Genomic DNA, 21,676 nt, shown 5'->3' with positions numbered 1-21,676 from the left:
CATTACCATTTAGAATACACTCATCGCCTAAACTCCTATAATTCGTTGCCTCAAAAAAGTAGTACAGACTCCATCGCAAATTTTAAACAGATTTTCACATACGCGAAAATGTCAAGACCGCATTAAACAAGAAACTACTATTAGCCTGGTACAGTTGATAATTATTTTTATGGTGCTGCTTTCAAAGTATTAACAAAGCACCATAAAGCAATTGAGTTAAAAAAGAACTTTGATATGAACAGAAACAATGAAAGTGTTAATTGTTATTAATGTAACCGAGTCGTTATTAGTATGACTTTGTGGACAATGTTTGTGATCACTTGCTATTATGGGTTCGTAAAGATCAAAGAATGTCAAAGTGGCACTCAAATGGAGGCGGTGTTCAATTAAAGGGTGGCACTTTATTTTCAATCATTCACCTATAGTGGCGTTCAAATATGGGGGGACGTTCAAATAGAGGTTTTACACTAATTTACGTTTTCCTCTTTTCAACTTTATTTCAAACTTTTTGTTTTTCAATAAAATCTTTTATGGTATATTTTTACTTTCTTCCGCTTAGTTATTTGATATTCCTGGTATGTTTCAATTCAGTTAATTCTACAAAACTGTTTTGCCGGTTTCATTTTATTTGTTTTTTGAAGTTACAGTCATAAGTCTAAGTAGAGATTGAAATTTGATTGATCTGCTAGAGTCAGTTATCCTGACTCATCTTTATAGACATTGTTTTTAGTTTTGTTACTGTTATTAATATCATACTCATTCCCATAAGCATGTGTTCAAAAATTGATGTTACATTACTAACTAGATCATTCACCCATCGGCAAGACTCGCAAAACCATCGTATCAAATTCTATATATTTTTTGATAGCCAATGACAGTGGACGCTAAACTAAATGGTTACCGTATGCTCTACTGGGCTGACTTGACAGCCCAAACCATCTACAGAGCTGCAATACCAGATAGTATTGGTACCCAAGGACACCCCCAACCTGTGCTGAAGAACGTCGCTCGGGTAGAGAGTATCGCCTATGACTGGATAAATGAGTAAATCACTTATATTCACCTTTTGTTGCAGTAGTTACACCTTAAAAGGAATCCATCATGTATGGTGCTACACTTACCATAAAATGTAGCTACCTGCTCATCATTCAAGGCACACAATGCTACTTGTCAATTTTTGTAGACTTCGAGGTACCAATAGTGGCTTCAACAATTCATGTTGACTACTTGGTGATGCCTATTGAATTAAGTATGCTTCCCATTCATTTTTTTTCTGTTTTTTCGGTTTTTCTATTTTGAAGCTTAACCTTTAAGTTAGATGCAACTTCCTTCATGTTAAAATCACCTCAAGTCATGTATAATTAGTATCTTTGCTAATGGTGATAACAGTTGAACTTTGTTATGAGTAAAAAAGCAATGATGCTACCGATATGATCAAATCTTATGTAGAGAAAATAGTTCATATTATGCATAGCTAACAGACAATTACTATTGTTGGCCGTACTGTTTTTTTACAGCCTTCTGTACTACAGCACCAGCGCTGCCGACAGCAAGATTGTGGCGGTCAGTTTTTCACCTTTTTATACAAAAACGGTTCATCAGAGGCAGCCAGATGAGCCTGGGCTCATAGCCGTTAACCCTCTTATCGGGTGAGTTAGGTGGGAGGTGTACTTACTACCTATTTCTAAAGTTTCTATTCTTTTCTTAGATTTCCGTACTTTGTTTAGCTTGGAACATCAAAATTTGCACTTTTAACTTAAAGTACAAGCAGTGTTACTCTGCATACTGTCAATCAACTACCATTCCTGTAACCTTACCTACGTTCTACTAAATATAGAAATTGGACCATCCTTCATTTCCATATACGACCGCTGTGTTCTCACCATCTGCCTATCAAGTATAACCTCTGTATTCCTTCCTGCTATCGCAATCAAATATTATTTAGTTACTGATAGATCTTTCAGCAACATTCAATATATAAATTAAATCTCTGCAAGTATAAAGGTCTGTTTTACCTGCGTTACATTTCTCCAACCTAATACCGTAGCAAAGCCCTAACTGCTGATCAATGTCCTACATATGCTTACTTCTATAATACTACCCTTAAGGCAGCTGGATGTTGGTACTCATATTCTGTTAATGAATAGTTAGGCTGAAAGTTAGCTCAGGTGCTTTGAAGGAAATACATTCATTGATCTTTGCTTGCAGGTACTTCTATGTCGTCTACAAGAATTATGCAAAAGGGCCAACTATCGAGAAAATATCTTTAAATGGCACAAATGCAACTGTCTTGGTTGATCAAGCGGAAGTTTTCACTCCTACTGGTATCCCTTATTTCTTGTACTTACTAAGTGTTCATTATTTGAATGTTTGGGAGTTGTCTTCACTAGTTCAGTTTATATTATTATTTATTTTTTGTTTCCCTATTCGCTGCATTAATAAAGGTTTACTATGACTTACAGCTGATAACCATGATGCAGATATATCTGTTAACCTATTACAATTGTACAAGAGTAAAATCTCAACACGGTATTGGTAAATCTACAATTTTTGTAATGTTGATTTGCTCATAACAGAAGTTATTTCTGTCACAGGTTTGACTATAGACTACTACAAAGACAACAGAGTGTTTTGGTGCGACAGAAAAACTAACCAAATATGGACAATGGGAGCTAATGGAGAAGATATTGTTAGGATAATTGCATCAATCTGTGAGTAAAACTGCTTTTGGGTTTTGTTATGAAACACTAGAACTGACCTCGATAGTGCAAGGTTCCTAATTATGTATAACACAATGCCCTAACTAGGTGAATGCCCGGCGTTTCCGGGTAAGAAAAGTCTGCACGGCAAATTTATTTTTATTTAAGATATAACAACAGTTACCATTCTAACTTTTAAACTTCGTATCATGAAGAAAATGTTTTTGCAGGTCAAATAAATTAAGAAGCACAATAAAACAACTATAGAAGTGATTAAATGTAAATGTGAAATAGTTGGCAAGTAATAGCTAAATTAAGTCTGTTTTGCTGCTATTACAATAAAAGATGATTTAGTAATGATACAATTAATACGAACCGAGAAAACAACATAAAAACCCTGAATATGTTGAAATAATAATAAGAATTTATGCATAGAAGTGAAGTGTGTGTGTCTGTGTGTATAAAAAGAGTTACTGTTCCAGCACAAAATATCCATCAAAACTCTGGATATAACGATGCTGGTACCTCTCGATACTGGTACAAATGTTAAAATGTCATAGTTCATGCAATAAACTATGACTGTGTATCATATAACATGATTTCCTCTTATCACACTATATGACACCAGTTACATATTACTAGCTAGCATTAAACTTGGAGATGCCCAGGTTTTTCATCTTTACTGAGATAGCCTGCAGGTGGGTATATAAAAAGCTGTCCTCATGAGCCAGATAGATTTTTGAAACCAAATACTCTTAGCGACCTGGGTGAAGGGACGGCAACATGTGCGTGTAAAGTTTAGATGAATTCAGTCAAAAAATGTAGAAAAACCTATCAGTTACCTTTGAGGTAGAACAGTTTTTGTCACTGTTGGTGTAGTGAGAGTGCCTCATAGGTTTAACAGTCTGCTGTAATATATTTGGCCTGAGGTTTAGTACAATACTGCTGATCATGCTTAGCTGTCAGCTGGGCTTAGCTGTCAGCTTCATTTTGCGTATAAAGTGGTGTTCGCATCTGGAGTTCACAGAAACTGGTGTTGGCTCACCATGAGGTGCTTATCTTATAGTAATTTTCGTCATTGTATGATCGCCTACTACTGTATCTTATAGGTAGATGAGAGTGCACTGTGAGTGTCCTCTGTTTGCATTACATGGGTCCGCAAATTCAACCTATAATTTTTTGTCACTTTTAGTGCGTTTGCAAGTCGAGCAACGTCCGTGCGTCACTTACACTTTCCCTTGCCTTAAGTCTTGCTGAGCGTATTATACTGCTGTTCTGTACCATCTCTGTGTCGTGTACAGCGCTCAGTACTAAGTATTAGTACTATGCACTAGTATTAGTACTAGTATTTAGTACTAATACTAGTACTACATTAGTACATTAGTACATTTAGTACTAAGTATATGTACTAAGTATTAGTGAGTTGTTGTCGTAGCAACACACAATTGTACAATTGCCTTAATTAATGCTTGCTGCTATGTAAACACAATTTGGAATTTTCATCAATTCTGGGTTGGTCATTTCTGGTATGGCAGCTCTCCATCTTTTGTTCTTAAACAGGTAACTTTCTCAGGAAAGTTTGCTTTAACTAGGGGTTCGGACTTACGTTTCAAACTGCATTGGCATGTAACAGTGTTTCAAAAACATATTGTGTCTTGTCGACACTCCAGGCAACATATTCACCTTGACTTTCAACAGTTTTTCAAATACAACTTTAATATTATTTAACTACTGTAAACAATTGAAATTTTTTTAATGTTAGCCAGTGCACCATGAGTGTAGGCCTTGTTGGAATTTGTGTTTACAAAACAAAGGTTTGAAATGCTGTTGAATGTCTTCTGCTATGACTCATAAATCTATTGCTCATTCTTGGCACTTCCTTAAGGGTGCATAGAAGTTGGTTCAAACAGACCTCAGATGTCTAACGATCTTCTGCCTGACTTGTCTAGTTAGACTTTTGTAATCCCACGAACAAACAGAGCGGAGCGAGTGTTTGAGAGTTTTATGATAAATGCATGTGCACACAACTCATGAAAATTATTCATCTTCAACATCGCAAACCCTTGTACCGAAATCTCATCAACAAATTTAACCATTTTTCTGTGGAGTCGTTTAAGTATAATAACGATACAAAACACATATAAACCTATTTAAATATATTACCAAGTTTTTGAAAAGTGTCGAGAGTATCTTAAAACTTTCTCATCTGAACGGATTATACACAAATAGACGGATTAATTTGGCCGAAAATCGTTATTAAAACTTGCCAAGCCTTACTTTTATCAAAATGAAGACCAGCAATTGAAACGCTGAGCGACAGAGAATAGAACCATTAAGTCGTGCGCATTTCATGAAAGAATAACATGCACACTTCACCAGTCTATAGCATTGTCAAATTGCCGAAGATTTCTGTTATTAATGTAGGAGTACTGAAATATAATCGTTTCTTTTTTGCCGATTTCAAAATAACTGACATTTTAGACACTTTTGAGTACTTTGGTATTCTAACTGATGTCCAAAGCACTGAAAGTAAAGGAAATGACGATGATATTTTTTTCTAACGATTCTTATGAGATTATTACAATATTTAATTATAAGTTTTGATGACTATTGAAGTGTTATAGTCACACTAACAACATCAATGATGGGCAATATGTTACTGTTATTATTTTTTCTGAATAGTTTTGTTAAATAGATTTTCTAAAAATCTATATAAATATCACAACTTCTTGATATTGTTAGCTATGACGTTTTGAAATGTAAACAAAATTGTGCATTGGTTTTCTATTATTACTGTATTACTATATTAATAATATTGGTTATTCTAATAATATCAGTGCATTTTGCTTCTAATATTGCATTTCTCCTATTGCAGGGGGAGAAATATAAACATAGAAACCTTTCCTTTCATTATTGCTGTTTGTTGTACATAATAACACCCACACCCAGTACATTACAGCTACCATTGCAGTTATCCTATTGCACTGCAGTGCTATTTGACTGCTAATATTGCATTTCTCAACCATCAGTACCCTTTCTTTTTTCCAATATCACTTTGGTCGTGGGCTTTATGAGTGGGGAATTTCTAGTAGTATTCTGAATAGTCAGTGGATATACGAAATTTGCTCACCAGTAAATTTGTTAATCAAGTTTTAAAGTTTCTTTATTTAGTCTATTGCAATGAAGACTTAAATTAAATGATATTAATGCTATCAAACGTTTACTACAGCATCTGGCATTAAAACCATAGTTTCAAATCTCTACATCATTTTATGACCACTTTTTTACATAGAGAAAGCTCACTAGGAAAGTTACTCATGTGAATAGCCTAATAAAAATATTGTTCTATTCAGTCATGTACTATTTGTATAATATTTCTGTGGTTAAAAACTACCTTATTTTATATACTCATGCTTGTAGCTCTTGGAGCACCGGTTGGGTTAGAGGTCTTCGCTGGCTACCTATATTTCCTCTCGGAGGCCAATGGCTCTCTTTACAAGATGGATATGTTTGATCCAACGAACAGGACGGTATCCATGCTTACAGGCCTGCCAAAGACTAACTCTCTTAAACTGGACCACCGCTATAAATTACCAACAGGTATGTTTCTTGCCTTTTCTGATATGAAAGCTCCAATATAGTTACGCCTTGTTGAAAGTTTCTTCGGTCACTCAGTAATGGCTGCTACACATAATTTTGGATGATTCATACAGGTAGTAAGAATAATTCATGCACTGAGAACATGTGTGAACATATGTGCCTTGGTTCCATGGCAGGCCCAGTCTGTGTTTGCCCTGATTACGACAGAGTCGAAACACCAGAATGTGATCCACGTGAGTTGGTATCTTTCTTCCTCATTCCTTGTTTAATTTATACATCGTAATTTCTTGTTACTACATGGTTCATTCTTTCTGGCTTCAGTACTTAGTGTGGCAAAAAATGTTCGTTGAAAGTTAAAATTTTGCAAAAATGTATAAAAGAAAAAAACAAAGAAAATAAAATACATACGTCCCTTTCATACTCTGATCCAGTGAGATCTCTCTGCGAGCATCACTAGACTAGAAGCCGATGCAGATCGCAATTTTCGTGTGATGTTTTGTGAAGTGTACAAGGGCAATGCCCTTTTGATGCCCTTAATCGTATGTCTTAAAGATGAGCCAGCACAAGATTTTAGTAGATTTTATCAGAAAGTATCAGTAGTTTTCTATCATTTGCGCTTGCTATTGATGCTTGAGGTGATCTGACTGTCAGAATGTTTCAAGATTCAAATCCACAAAACTCGATTTTTTAAAAACACTCAGATCAAGTAAAAGTGTTATTATGAAGTCTATAGTTGCAAAGAAACTGATAAAATAAAGACTCGTAATGCTCCGCAATAGACGATTTCAACAATCGCAACGATGGCAACTAGTGACATCATTTTGCATGTATCTTTCTTCTAAGCATTTAACCGCAATCAAGTTTGGTTGATTTTAATCTTGAAACATCCCGCCAATCAGATCACCTCAAACATCAATAACAACCGCAAGTGATAAAAAAGTATCCTAAATTTTCGAGCAAGTTCATTTAAAAAAAAATTAAAATGCTTACGATTAGCAAAACGTGATTTTATTGTCAGTTTACTAGTTTTTATTTTACAAAATTTCACCTAATTGAGACCGGCATTTCCTCGTGTGAAATGCTGGTCTCAATTAACCTCGTAAAGTGAGAGACTACTGTGCTCTATGAACTGCAGTTTCAAGTTTAGTTTCGGTATTTCAGCAATACTTAACCCTATTGATGAGTTACCTCCACCTGCGTGCTACTGCCACAATGGAGGATCCTGTGTTACCAACACCCAGACTGGTGCTATCGACTGCCGCTGTGTAACTGGTTAGTTGCTGTCTTACTCAAATCCTTCCTGCAGTTGACTTGATTTGCTAGTAGTATATTCATATAAATAAATACTACTATAATCATGCCTACACCGTATCTTGACAACTATGTACATGTATGCATCTGTATGATACCTGCTTGATACTAAACATTGTTCAAATCTCATTCAAGGTTATGTTTGCATATGCTGCTCTTCTATTGACCTTCTAAACAGGGAAAAATTAAAATGTAGTTGAGTGGTCACCAGGTTGTGTTAGTCAACGCTGTCTAGAGGACAAAGGGGACGAGAACAGCAGCCTTTATGGTAAAACACACGGATGATTTCCTTAGTTTTTCAAATGGTTGAACAATTTTTAGGGTTTTACTATAACATAATACCATCATATAATATATTTAAAAACATTTAGAATGTTTGACATTTAATTTGAAAATTTGCATTGTAATTTCATTTATATAGACACTGTCAAGTTTCACGTTGATAAAGCGACCAATATGAAGCTCAAGGTTGCGTGAATGTTGGTCAAGCTACAAAGTTTGATCAAAACGAGCATTCCAGTTTGCGCTTTATGAAAGGCATCCGTGTGTTACGCCTTATTTCACATTCAGGTCTCCTTAGCTTTTTGCCAACACTCTACTTATGTGACACTTATTGTAAGCCAGGCTTAGCCCAGCGCACAAATACTTAACTCAACATACAAATAGTTAACTCAACATACAAATAATTAACTCAACATACAAATACTTAACTCAACATACAAGTACTTAACTCAACATACAAATACTTAACCCAACGTACAAATTTTTCTGATTAATCATAAATTTGTGGGTTTGATATTTTGTTTATAAATATTTTTATTTTGTATCTATATTATATATATATTTTATTTATATTTATTATGCCCAAATCATGTTTTAGCTACAGTGCCTTTTAATATACAACAACCTATGTGGAAATCAGCTAATTTTGTGTAGCATATAGCAAATTTAAACTAGCGTTAAAGACAGAAACAAGATGGCTGAAATATCAACGATTGTATTTGCTGCTTGAAGCTATATGCTTTAAGTTCCTTTCAGCTGACTTGACTTTGTTTTGCTCAAGCCTAAAATTTTATCAACTATTATTACATGTATATCCATTCTATTCCATCTATTTTCAGCAGATGGTCGTCAAAATCTGGTGATAGAGATATACGTTAGATGCATATACCACCATAGGGAGTTTTGCATTAAAGTAAAGAAATAGCAGCTTTGCATAACTTGTTAACCGCAAGACAAAATGATGGGCAATGCCTTTTTTTATTTTGTGTTGTTTTAAGTAAAGCTAGTAAGTTTACTATGCATTCATTTTTATTAACGACTGAGAAAAGGCCAAAAACTAAGAATTCTGTTGAACTTTTCATGGTAGTGTGTTTAGCTGCAGGAATTAGGGAAGCAAATGTGCCTGAATGAGTTTAAACAAAATGGCAGAGCAGCCTCAAACCATCTACTCTTAAGGTCCCACGTGTCAGCAACAAACATCAAGTTACAGCAGCTGAGCTGATATGCGCCAGCAGCCACATAATGCTGCATTAGCCATTTATGACTGACAACTCAGCAATAACAGAATACCATCGCTTTTTAGAAGTTCATATACTTTTTCAATTATTATCACTCTTATAAGAAAATATTTAGTAGCCTATATATCATGGTTAAAAGCAGACGATTAAGTTGAATTGTTAATATCATTTGCTCTTATGTTAAATCTTTTTACCAGAAACAAAGGACATTCTTAAAGTTCTTGGTGTAAATGAATTTATAACTTGCTGGTCGTCGTAGGAGCTTTAAAAGTATTCGTTATGGTACTACATGTATTTATTGAAAAAGAATTATGCATACTTAATAATAATTTTTTATTTCTATTAGCTATGAGATTAAAAGAGATCTTTGAGTAAAAAAAAGAGTGTAGTGTATTACTTACTAGATGCCCGATAAGCTACTATTCTACTGTAAAACTTGTTAATCAATGTTACAAGGCATGGATTTGAGCTGGACCAATTATTTTGTAGAATACAAAACTCACTTTCTAACTTCAGGTTATATTGGTGAGAGATGTAATGAGACGGTGACCACAGGTGAAACACCCACGAAACAACCTGGAGCTGTAAAGGCCACTCCTAACACCACAGCTGTTGTTGTGCCAATTGTAGTAATATTGCTTGTGATTGTGATTGTTGCAATTGTTGGGGCCATCTACTTCTACAAGAAAAGGTTAGCTTTTTAAACATTGAATACTGTTCATAACTACGGTGCACAAATAGTGAGTGTAAAGGTTTCTTAAATGAGACCGAGTTTATCATGCCCAATAGATTAACATGTGTGTTGTTAAACGGTGTGGATTGTGAGATTAAAAATATTTTACAGAAAAGCTATTCCAATCACTAGCGGAGGAGCAGAATTTCGTGCTGGTGTCTCTGACAGTCCACCTGTGCAGTATGAGTCCAAACATGGTGGAATAATCACCATGCATGTAAATATAATAGCAAATTTTATTATACTATTATTTCTTATCCCTATCAGACTTCAATTTGACATTCCGATATCTCTATACTCTATCACAATCTGCTGCAGAGAAATGTCGACCCATATCCTGATGGGAACCCTCCACCTTCTGCTCAGCATGACTCAGCCTTTGGCAATCCTATCTATTTAGCCGCTGATGAGGTGATGGGAGATGAAAACCTGGCAGAAGTGTCAGAAGTCAAGGTTGATATACCAGACAATCCGGCTGCCGGTGTATCTTCTCTTTAATCAATACTTCACACACTTTACACATTCATTTACTATGACTGTGATATTACATGACTTATGTATGTTTTTTAGCAAACATTCCTATTTCTTTGGTGTTCTTTCAATCCCTTACTTTACCGGTTTATTACAGAATATATATATAAACGGCTTTTTGATTGAAACTGATTTGAATATTCACTTCTCTTTTTACTTGAGTTTCTTTTTATATTTGGATTATTCCATGTGCAGCTGTTTAAGAAAACATGTTCGAGGCAAAATAAATAGTTATATCTGAAAATGAAAGTATTATAAAAATTTTATGAATGCTAACCAATTTTAGAGATAGTTCTGGTAACCTCATCGCAGAAAAAATAGTTTTAAGCATCTAATTTAGCAAAATCTGAAGTTTCACGCATTTAAAAGTTTTAATACCAATTATTTTTCATCCAAAACTTGGTGTGATAACAAGAAGATGTAATTTAGAGTTAACCAAAAGGTCATTTTTTGACAGCTAGCTTTTACAAGGAGATGCAAGCTGTAGCTAATTATCATTATGTACAAAGAGGAACACGAATGACCAACTGAACTTCAAATTTTACAGTAATGTATCGCTATTGGTCAAGTTTGACTTTCTCACTTTAAATCACTATCATACTTTCTATTGTTTACGAAGTGATAAATCTATTTTTCTGACAAAAGCTCTGTTTTTTATATTGCAAAACCCACAAAAAAAATTAAAAATTTTTCTTTCTGCTATGAAATAATATATTGAAAATTGAAATGCACGTTACAGTTTGAAATATCTTACCATCCGTATTAATTATTCAACCACACTGAAAATACTGGTTTGCCCAATTTTTGTTCTTTTATTGGTAACAATACTCTGGCAGTCTGATGTGCCAATAGAGCAAAGAATAACTACAGGTACCACTATTCATCACTACGTAAATATGATTGACTGGCAGTGACAGGTGTTAACATGTCCGCTACTACGATGAGTGTCATGAGTTCAAATCCCATACAAAGTAATCCTTTTTTCAATCTCTAACAAGGCTTTAGACAGATGACAAGCATATCCCTGGCTATTATTATGGTAAAGATTTGATCTGTTTAGATAGTGATAGCTGTTAGGCAGATGCAATCATGAAGGACTTATCAATTTTTACTGATATTTTTATTAATCATTTATAGCGTTAATAGAATTTAAATGACCTTAGAGTTTTTTATTTGACCTTCTAATCCTATAAGTCTTTTGAAACAATTATTTATTATTTGAAACATATAATATATAATATATGTATAGTGCAACCGATAGGTCTAAATATTATGTTGTAAGAAGTAGGGTGAGGTCCCACAAAAGCCCTTGCATCGGTACATATTTTTTCTCTCATGGCCCATCCACAGATCTATTGTATGAGAAACCTGGCTGATCAAAAGTAGACCATTTACTTTATTATCATTTAAATGCCTGTATGACATATTCCAGAACAAATACTTAAATTGTGCAAGATTCAAAATTGTCTGCATTACAAAAAAGCATAAATTTATATTTTGAGACTATATTATCAAAATTTACGTATTCCATGTCTTTGTGCAACTGTTAACTAGCTCCGACCACATTCTACATGTTTATGACTAACAAAATAGCCTATATACAGTAGAATCTCTGGGTTGTGAGTTTCCTCTTAAATAGATTGACTGAGAATAACCTTTATATAGCCATAATATCGACTCATACCTTAGCGAGGATACAAATCTAAGTTTGGCACTGTTATTAGTGATAGGGTACATCTAACGGCGAGGATTGCTATAGTTAGTATCAAAATGACATTTTCATGTAAAACTCAGCTTAAGAATATATGCTCTTTTAACTTTCTGAAGAAAAGATAGCATAAACATCTGGGTGTGCAAACACTATACTGGGTCTGAGTGTCTGCCAATTTTTAATTATACTGCTATTTATCTAATAAGTCTGTATTGGAGATCAAACCCTTGGTCACAAACAGTCAATCATAGCTACTTTAACATGCAAAATAATAAAGCTATAAGTATAGTTTTTATATGGTAGACTTAAAGTCCTGTTGCTATAGGTCTGTCTAAGTTTTAGGGCAACTAGCTATCTTGGTATTTTAATACTTGTTAACACTTTTTTTGGCATTAGTTAATTATCACCAAAAAGGATGTTTTTCATTACATTCTGAAAATGAAAATCTTTGTTATCAAATACATTTGCTTTTCCTTAAGTATGAATGTCTAAAGAAGTCCGAGATACAGATTTAATAATGCCTTGATGAAATTTATGATAAACTTGCAAAACTACGTTAATTTTCCCTCAATGGTCTGTTTAAAATATTCAATCGATGTGATTGAGACACAAGTCATACAAAGTCCTGTTTATACTAAAAATTACTCACCAGCTTAGCGGGACTTGTCGATGAGACAGTGTAGGCGACTTGTTTGTTTTGTTTAGGATTCACAGTCTAAGTTCACTTCCCACTGTATGGACTTTTTACCGTCGCAATTGTCACTGTAAAATTGCGACTTGGCATGCATTTCGGAATGCTACAATTTATGGAATGCATTAATTGACTACATCATCATATCATTACTGCAGCAACAAGTGGCAGCTGCGTGTATAAGCCTGAACAGAGCAAGTTGGAATAAAGCCGTTTTTCACCGTCAGCTGGCAAACTAGCTTGCCATCACATATTATCTGGTAGCGTTCTCCGAGGACCATTTTCATTTTACTCGGTTAGTTTTTTATATTGATTTGCTGTGATCCTAACTTTGTTTCACTGACCAATGCTGGCAAAGGCAACTCAAGCCAAGTAAAAAAAACGTCGTAGGATGTGTGATAGAAAAAGTATGTGATGATTAGTTGTTTGTATCATTATAATAAGTGTTATTGGTCAATACAAACTTACTTAAAACGGTATAACAATCTTGTTATGAAACTGAATTTAACCACTCTTTGCCAACTTGATGTACTTAGTAAATCATGCGATGTACTTCAAACATTTAATATGTAAAAACATTAAATGCCTTTGCATTGATCAAATTTTGATCAAAAACATCTCCTTTACTTCAGCTCGTGGTGCTCTAGGGCTACAAATCATATACAATACAATACTGCATGGCAGCTTGATGACTATCAAGTGAAGTACGCGTAGAACAGCACTCAGCAATGATTGCTTTTACTGCCTGAATAGATTTTATATGCAAGCATGATACTTGTAACAGGTCAAAAATTAATTCATAAATCTCTAAATAGCAAAAAGTTTGTTTAAACTGTAAATTTAGGATGCTAGGCTGTTTGATTTTACCAAAGTAAATGCTTCATATACATGTACATCTATAACACATCTACATTTGTTTAAGTCTCTGACATTGATATGCATACGGCGTAATAAATAATATGTATCAAACGGCTTCAAATCTTGAGTCAACAAACTTACCATTGCCTCTTAGACTAATCTATACTAGACTGGTCACCTTTGCATATCTGAACAACTGTTGATTTGAAAAGTCATTAATAAAAAGTTCAATGTTCATTTGGTTAAACATCAATTAACTTAAATTCTAACAACTTTTTTATATAATGATATATTTTACAGAAAATATTATTAACTCTTTTGGCTTGTTGGTAATTTATAGTTTCTGTTCATTTCTCATTATATAGAGGCTTCTTTACCTCTCGCATAACACTTTAAAATAGCAACTCATCAAGCAAGGTAGAATATTGTTATTTTTGTAAAAATTACACATTCTTCAGAAATAAGCGTCTGATGTGAGATTTATCAAACGCAAGGTGACTGCTTAACGAGAATTTGTTAGATTTCATGATTTTTCTGTTTGTGTGATTAAAAAAGGGTGCATGTCTCCATATTTGATTAAATGTAGCATATCAAGGAAGCCATTTGATTTTAAAAGAAGCATGTTAGCGTAAGCACCATTGAAGTTTTGAATACTTCTCTTTAGAGTAAATAATTTTTGTTAGAATATGAAGTTACTGTTAGCAGTGACACCCTCAGCTTCAAGGATGCTTCTCGTGATTTAGGTGAGACAAACTACTGTCACTTACAGATAGAAGTGAAAGTGGTTTGAGCCCTACGAGACCAACAGCTGAATAATGAATTTAATGAAATAAAGTAAAGTGTATTTTTGGATACATGATATGGCGAAGAGCCAAGCGAATCATCATCAATGTCCCATCTCCCCAGCAACATGGATGGTTTATGGAAAGTGGAGAGCTTAAAGCTGAATGGATGACACAACAACCAGTACCTACTTATGTGCTCATAGACATATTTTGTCAATGCAAAACTGGGTGCCAGTCTCGTTGCTGTCAGTTCAACAATACAGATCTCAAGTGTACGAACATGCGCAGGTGCAGCTGCTGTAGCAATAGAAATAAAGGGGATGGAGATTAAAGTAGCGATGCAAAAGACTCAGATGACTGTGAATTAGAAGGTTATTATTTGAGTGGTCTCGTAACCAGAGGTGTGCTTCATGTTTGATTAGAATTAACATATGTGTCATACAGTATAAAAGACTGACTAATTGCGATTTCACTTGCATAATAAAATACACGGTTCAACATAATAAGCATTAATGATGAATATATGTATATTAAAATATTATATATACATGGTCTTAGCATTTAAAAACACTTTTCATTTTGTTTTGCAGATCTGTAATGGTATAGGATTTGCGGAATAACAAGGAGAAACTGTAAAGTTGCCACAATATCAACCAAACTGGGAATACATAATATTATATAATATGCCTCTAATATTATTCTAATATTTGAATAATAAATATTTTAGTGTTATTAGAATTGATTTCAACTTAGGTTATTGCTAATTATTTAGTATTTATATGCCATTTTCATTATCACATTATTGGCAGAAGCAAATAAAACATTACAGACAATTATTTAATTGAAATAATATATTAATTATATTGCTCAAAAATGAACAATCTGAGAGGTGTAGAAACCAAATATTTGAAATCAGCTCAAAATTCTGATCTAGATGCCACTCTTATTACATAGCCCACCTTCAAAAGGAATAAATCACTTTTTTTGACAGCTTTTTGATGCCCTCCTGCTCTACTAATAACCATGCCTCTAATTGAACCAGGCAAACTAGTGATCAATGGAAGTCCTCCATGGACAATTCTTTATCACACCCAACAGACAGTTGTTTCTCATGTGAGTCAACATGGAATGGCCATATCCGTCCGGACCAATACTACCATGTCCTTTCTAGTCATCCCTTGCGCAGCAGCAGGTGTCTGTAACTATTGGTACCTTTTAGCGACCTTCCATTTGCCACTTCCATTAGCTGCTAAAACTTCATAAAGCTCTGGCAAGCTACCAGAAATGGCATCTTTAGATTGGCACCCTTGCTCTCTTTTTACGTTATGCATCATGATAAGATTAAGTCATGGACTAACAGTTTAGTCCTATAGGATAGCAAGCCATAGTTGTTTTTTTGATATAGTTTGGCACTGTCCGGAAAACTGGTCAAATTCTTGCTCAGCAAATAGGTGGTGCATTTAGTGACCAAGAGGAACTAGATAGACCGACCCTATAACTTTCTTGTTAAGAAATAACTAGTGGAATGGAGCAAATCTAAAACTTGTACTTCGGTTGGCTCAACGCCGTCTCTGTCCTGGGAGGTCCCTGAATCATTACGTTTGGCTCAGGCAATCTTGACCCTGCCATTTTTAAGGCAGGCGTATGGTTCACCTTGTTGGCTGGTTCGCTGAGAATGATTGGCTGATTCTGCTACTTGATGGCAAGCATCCAGCAAACCGTGGGTTCAGTCGTGCGTGTCTATGGAAGCGGTCTGCGTTAGGCATTGCAGGTAGTTGTACCTTACTCCTCCCCTTGATCCAATCGGATCCTAACTGCTGTGCTGGAAGCAAACTGAGGAACGTCTGGCGTACTCTCCTTTTCAATAAGGGCTGTGTGCATGGGGTTGAACTCAAGCTTCCCTAAAGCTTCGTGAAAAATTTGTGTTGCAAGGGAAGCTCCTTTCTCCTGGTTATACTTTGTGTATTCACTGTCTTCTTGTATAGAATCTGCGTTAGCCTCTCTGGTTTGACTGCTTGACCAGTCCCTTTAGTCAATTTAGTTTGTGGTTCTAAATTGTGCAGCCTTTGGTCATTTTTCTGGTCCAGGTGCTTTTTATTTGGTTAGTCCCAGCAGTACAGAGGAGGGTTTTTGGTGAAGCTGTCTTCTTCGGAACCCCATGCTGGTTCGGCTGCTGCTGAACTACCTCCATCAGCTGCTGCACAAAAAACAAACAGCTAGCTGTCAGACCGTTCCCCTACCACTAACACCTATTCAATCGACTGGTTCCTCAGTTTTCATCTAAAAATACTCACTTTCAGCATGCACCAAATCGGCCAGCTTGGGCATCGCCATGTAATGTCAGTGCAGACGAGGGTTGTTTAGCATACTGTGAAACATTTCCTTGGCCCTACTCTACTGACTCTGTGCAGGTTTGGCAGATTGCCCTACACCCCTTGGACCAGCTGCTCCATTTTCACAGCATGCTTCTGAAGGGTAGTAACGGACACTCCTCTACAGGGATGGCTTGATTTGGTTACTGTCAGTTTCTCGATCCTTCTGGACCAGGTCTTTGATTTCTCACTCTGAATGGACTGAACCGTCAGTGTCTTGTGTAATGTTCTTCTATCGATATTGTACCAGTTTATGTGTTAACAAGATTCAAGTGTATTCTCTGTTCTCTAGCACAAAACTGAATACTACGGTAAAAACTACAGAATTAAATGCAAGCATAGTCGAGGCTAATGTTAGTATAATAGCACTATAAACATAGATGTGGGAAATTCATTGTTTATACAAACATTGAGTAGTATGGTATTGCTATGAGAAAATAACATCAGCAATGTCAACATACAACATCTTGGTCTAACTCGGCCAAGCTGTTGGTCTCTCAATTTCCCTCCTTCTCGATTGGCTAGTGGCTAGCGTACTCCAAAAGAAGTCTTTTTCCTCAACAAAATCCTTTTCTATTTTACAATGCCAACTGGATACCTCACTACAAGTATGACATGCGAGTTGACACCCTTGACTTGATGTTCAGCCAAAAACCTTTGGATAAAGCTACAAAACATAATTTGCTCTACTTTGAGTAATTCCCAAATAATTTCACCCTTCTTTGATACCATTGATGTTTCTTTAGGTAGATGAAGACTATCTGCCATAACTATACTGTCTTTTAAAATATAAAAATTTTCAATGCCAATGTCAATAATTATCTTAATTATATTGCTGAAGATTGTTGTACAATAAATATATAAAAACTAAATTTACAAATATTAACAAAATTGAACATGTGCATGTATAAAACATTATAAACAAAATATTTCTCATCATTGAAATTAGTGTGAATATAGCAATGGTTCATAGTGAGATCAATACTTAGCAATCGGTAACCAGGATTACGTTTGTTGTTTTATTTAATACTTTGCGAGTTTGATTAAGTGACATTTTTATCTGTCATAAAATTAATCAGATAATTCAATGTATTTATTTGTTATTTATAGCCTTGATGGTTAGTTTGTTAATCAGTTTAATGGTTAAAGTCTTAAAATAATTGTGGCATCTTTGAACTAAATAAACTAGTTAAGATCAATGACAAAAAGTTCCAGTTTGCTATACCAACAATCAACCAAAGAGGCATTTCTAATATGTTATATTGGATAAATCAAATCAACAAATCTGTTTGTTTCCAAAAGAGCTACTAACTACATAGTTATTTTTTCGCACATCAATAAACACTTTTTTTGATATCAGACATTTTAACATATCGTAACAGCAGTATGTGTGATCAGCAAAAGCTTAACATTTACTATGTCTTTGTTGAATGACCGATGAAATTAATTATTTGCCAAATTAAACACATGTGGTTTGTTTGTTAAATGGATATTTCAAGTTTTTGTGTACTGATTAGCTATTTTCTCTACAGTTTATCCACAAGTCGCTGGTTCATGTGTAGCAAGAACCTAAAGTATCCCAATACTGAAACCAGTTTAAAAGACCTGCTGTGACCCTTTTTTCAACATTAGTAGTATGTAATTGATAAATATATTTATACAATATAATGTTACAGTAAAAGTATTTACAGCTTCAGAAGTAAATGAATTAGCTACGCTCTTGCTGGTCTTCACATCCGATTTGAAGACCAGCTAGGCCTTGCTCTTTTAGTTGACCACCAGTCAGCTTGGTTCAGTGGGTGTTGGTCTTTTGGTCTAGCTGGGCAGGGCCATTATCCTCTCAGTCCAACTGAACCCAGCCATTGGCCAGTCGATTTGGTTTCGCCAAGTAGTTGGTTTGCTAGAGTCCTTCTTGCTGAGCTGCAGCCTGACAATACTTGGCTAGAAGTTCCAATGCTATGTACCCTTTCTTGATAGCATCTTTTTTTCCTTTGTGATGCTAGCTGGCTACCTCACTTCAGGTATAGCATACTAGTTGATGGCCTTGACCTGATGTTTGGCCAGAGCTTTTTGATAGAACCCAGAAAGCTAGCGTGTTCTACTTTGAGCAATACCCAAATACTTCTACTCTTCATCAATATCATTGATGTTCCTGTAAGTAGGTCAAGATCATCTGTTTTGACGATAACACTTTTTAACTTTTTAACCTGTTAACCTTTTCAACCTTTTAACCTTTCAACATTTTAACCTAAAAAACCCTTCAATGCCAATAGTGATCCCCATGTAATTAGTAAAGACTGTTGTAGAATAAATAAATAAAATAAATATGCGTTTATCAACTAATTTCTATGTGAATATAAGAAATTGAAAGCTTGAAATACTTATCATTAATGATAACATCTCATTATCAACAAACTTAAGCTGCATACCCTCGATAGCAAAAGGGTTAATGTAAACATGGCAAAATGGACAGCCAGTCAATTCTGAGTAAGGATGTCAGTTGATTCTACAGTTGATTAAAAACATTTCTGATATGTTATGTTGAATCAACCTAATCAAAAAATATGTTTTTTTCAAAATAAGCGACTAACTGCATTGTTACCTTTTCTTTCATCAATAAACAGTGCTTTCAATATCAGCCATTTTAACATATTGTAAAAGCTGTTTACATGACCAGCAAAAGTTACAAATTTGCTTTTTTTTATTGAATGACAGATTACACTAAGTATCTGCATATTAAACTACATGAGGTTCTTTTGATTAATGGCTATTCTCAGTTTTTTGTTTACTGAGTAGCTGTCCACTCATTGGTTATTGCTTGATTGGCTATTTCTTACCTGTTTACTCAGTGATTGGCCATTTATGCTTGGCACATATATTAATAAGTAGTAGGAGGCAGGCACACTATTATAAGTCACTCACAGACAGTTGTATTCAAGTTGGTAGACATAACTGCTTTACAAAAAGTCTTTTGTTGGCCTCTTAACTATGTTCAAAGGGTCAAATTTAAGTTAATTTCAAAACTGAAAATTATTTTAGTTTTTATGCTCAATTTTTTATGCTGATATTTTGACATGTTACTTTGGAGCTTTCAGGGCAGCAATGAGACTTGAAATTTTAACCCTATTCCTTGTTTCTATTGTCATCCTTTCTTGTAAGTTTAATGATCAATTATAGCTGTCAGTTTCAATAATTTCGTATATTTTCGTTATTAGATGTCAAGGACGTTACTCATTTATTTTTTCTAGATACTGTAAAACTTCAACAATTGGTTTATTGTTAGATACATACTTAAATTAACATACAGTTGTTTTAATGTTTAAAGTTATTGCACAAAATCCGATTAGCTAAATGCTAGTTACTGTCAGCTACTAACAAGCCCCTCGCAGTTTTGTCATTTACCCAATCGCAAACCTTTTAGGTATCAACGAGTCTGAAGCACAGCCATGCTCATCTGATGATGACTCCGGCGGGATTGACTGTAAAAGCTGTGAACATCCTGTGTTCTGTTGAGATCTGTGGGTGTGTTCCATGCTCACATCTCTGCAATAATTTAGGTTGTGAACTAACTAAGTGCCCGATAGCTCCTAACAGATTGTGAAAGTGTAAAAAGTGTCCGTTTTCCTGTGCGGATTTTGATACACCATATTAATATCACAATCCAACAGCTGCAAGAGAGCAGTCTGTATTTTTGGTCAATGCAATTGCAAATGGTGAAAATACATGATATGATACAATTGACATATTCATCACCGCTCTTGCATAACGTAATGATCACAGAGCTTTTTATAACAAAAGCAAATAAGCTTTAGGTAGGCGCATTGATATAATGACTGATTAGTAATGATTTAAATTTTGTCAAATTCCATTATTATGTTTGAGATGAATAACTTGTGAAAATATAATAGTCATGCAAAACTAACGCTTTTCATGTTTTGCTAGTATGTGAAACAAGAAGTTATTTGAGCTTGGCAATTATAAAACTTATTAATATGTTGTAACAGTCACTCATTATAGCCTTCCTAACAAGCTATGTATCTATATAGAATACACCACTCTAACGTAAAACCCCTTTTATATAAATTCCACTGAATTTAAAAATCAATGTAAAGTTTTTCCTTCATGATACACTAGAAATTTGATATAACGTAAATGTAAAGTCTCTGTAAGTCCTAAAATTTGATCTGAAAAACAAGAGTCACATACTTAGGCTAAAAACATCGTTATCTCCCATGCAGTACCTAAGATAGAAAATGACCCATAAATGTATCTATGATACATATATATATATATAAATATATATACATATATATATATACATATATATACATACATATATATATATATATATATATATATATATATATATATTTGTACTATACATGTATGTAAGACACATACCTTTCATTTATTTGCGACGGTGACCTTGATATGGAGCAAAAAAAGGGAAAAAGTGATTCAATGATCAAGTAAGTAAGTGTGTGCACCTTTTAACTGTAAACTCACTGTAATCATGGGTTTTGAACTAAGTAAATGTGATTAGAAGAAAGTTGTCAATACAAATTGATAATACCACAGATACCATAAAGTTAGTAATTTGAAAGGTTAGATTTAAATATATTCATTTTGAGCTGCCAAATGAGTGAGTTGGTAAGATTATAGAACAGACTATGCTATCTACAAGTATGTATGAGTGTAACATAAATGTTGTCGAAACAGATTATTTACGTGTTAGGGCATCTACTGTAGTTGAATTTCAAGAACATACAATGTGAACTACCCTAGGACATTTATCATCCTCCTCTCATCATCTTTCCCGAAAATTTCATGAGCGAAACTAAACTATCATAACGAACGTCCGAAAA

The 21,676-nt window shown here is 34.5% G+C and overlaps 1 protein-coding gene across 1 annotated transcript in view; it reads left to right on the top strand.

The window, feature by feature from the left end:
• The window catches only part of LOC137407193 (low-density lipoprotein receptor-related protein 2-like), a 79,870-nt gene extending 69,285 nt beyond the window's left edge, over window positions 1-10,585 (top strand). Inside the window, exons 48-57 of the mRNA XM_068093795.1 lie at window positions 869-1,044; window positions 1,518-1,649; window positions 2,209-2,324; window positions 2,595-2,711; window positions 6,120-6,299; window positions 6,413-6,532; window positions 7,461-7,571; window positions 9,647-9,821; window positions 9,975-10,080; window positions 10,182-10,585. Of these exons, the coding sequence (XP_067949896.1) occupies window positions 869-1,044; window positions 1,518-1,649; window positions 2,209-2,324; window positions 2,595-2,711; window positions 6,120-6,299; window positions 6,413-6,532; window positions 7,461-7,571; window positions 9,647-9,821; window positions 9,975-10,080; window positions 10,182-10,361 (1,413 nt within the window). The 3' untranslated portion in view covers window positions 10,362-10,585. The remainder of the gene's footprint in view (window positions 1-868; window positions 1,045-1,517; window positions 1,650-2,208; window positions 2,325-2,594; window positions 2,712-6,119; window positions 6,300-6,412; window positions 6,533-7,460; window positions 7,572-9,646; window positions 9,822-9,974; window positions 10,081-10,181) is intronic.
• The last annotated feature ends 11,091 nt before the right edge of the window (window positions 10,586-21,676 follow it).

The sequence above is a fragment of the Watersipora subatra genome, chromosome 10, assembly GCF_963576615.1.
Source record: "Watersipora subatra chromosome 10, tzWatSuba1.1, whole genome shotgun sequence".
Taxonomy (NCBI): domain Eukaryota; kingdom Metazoa; phylum Bryozoa; class Gymnolaemata; order Cheilostomatida; family Watersiporidae; genus Watersipora; species Watersipora subatra.
This window is presented reverse-complemented; position numbering and strand designations above follow the sequence as displayed.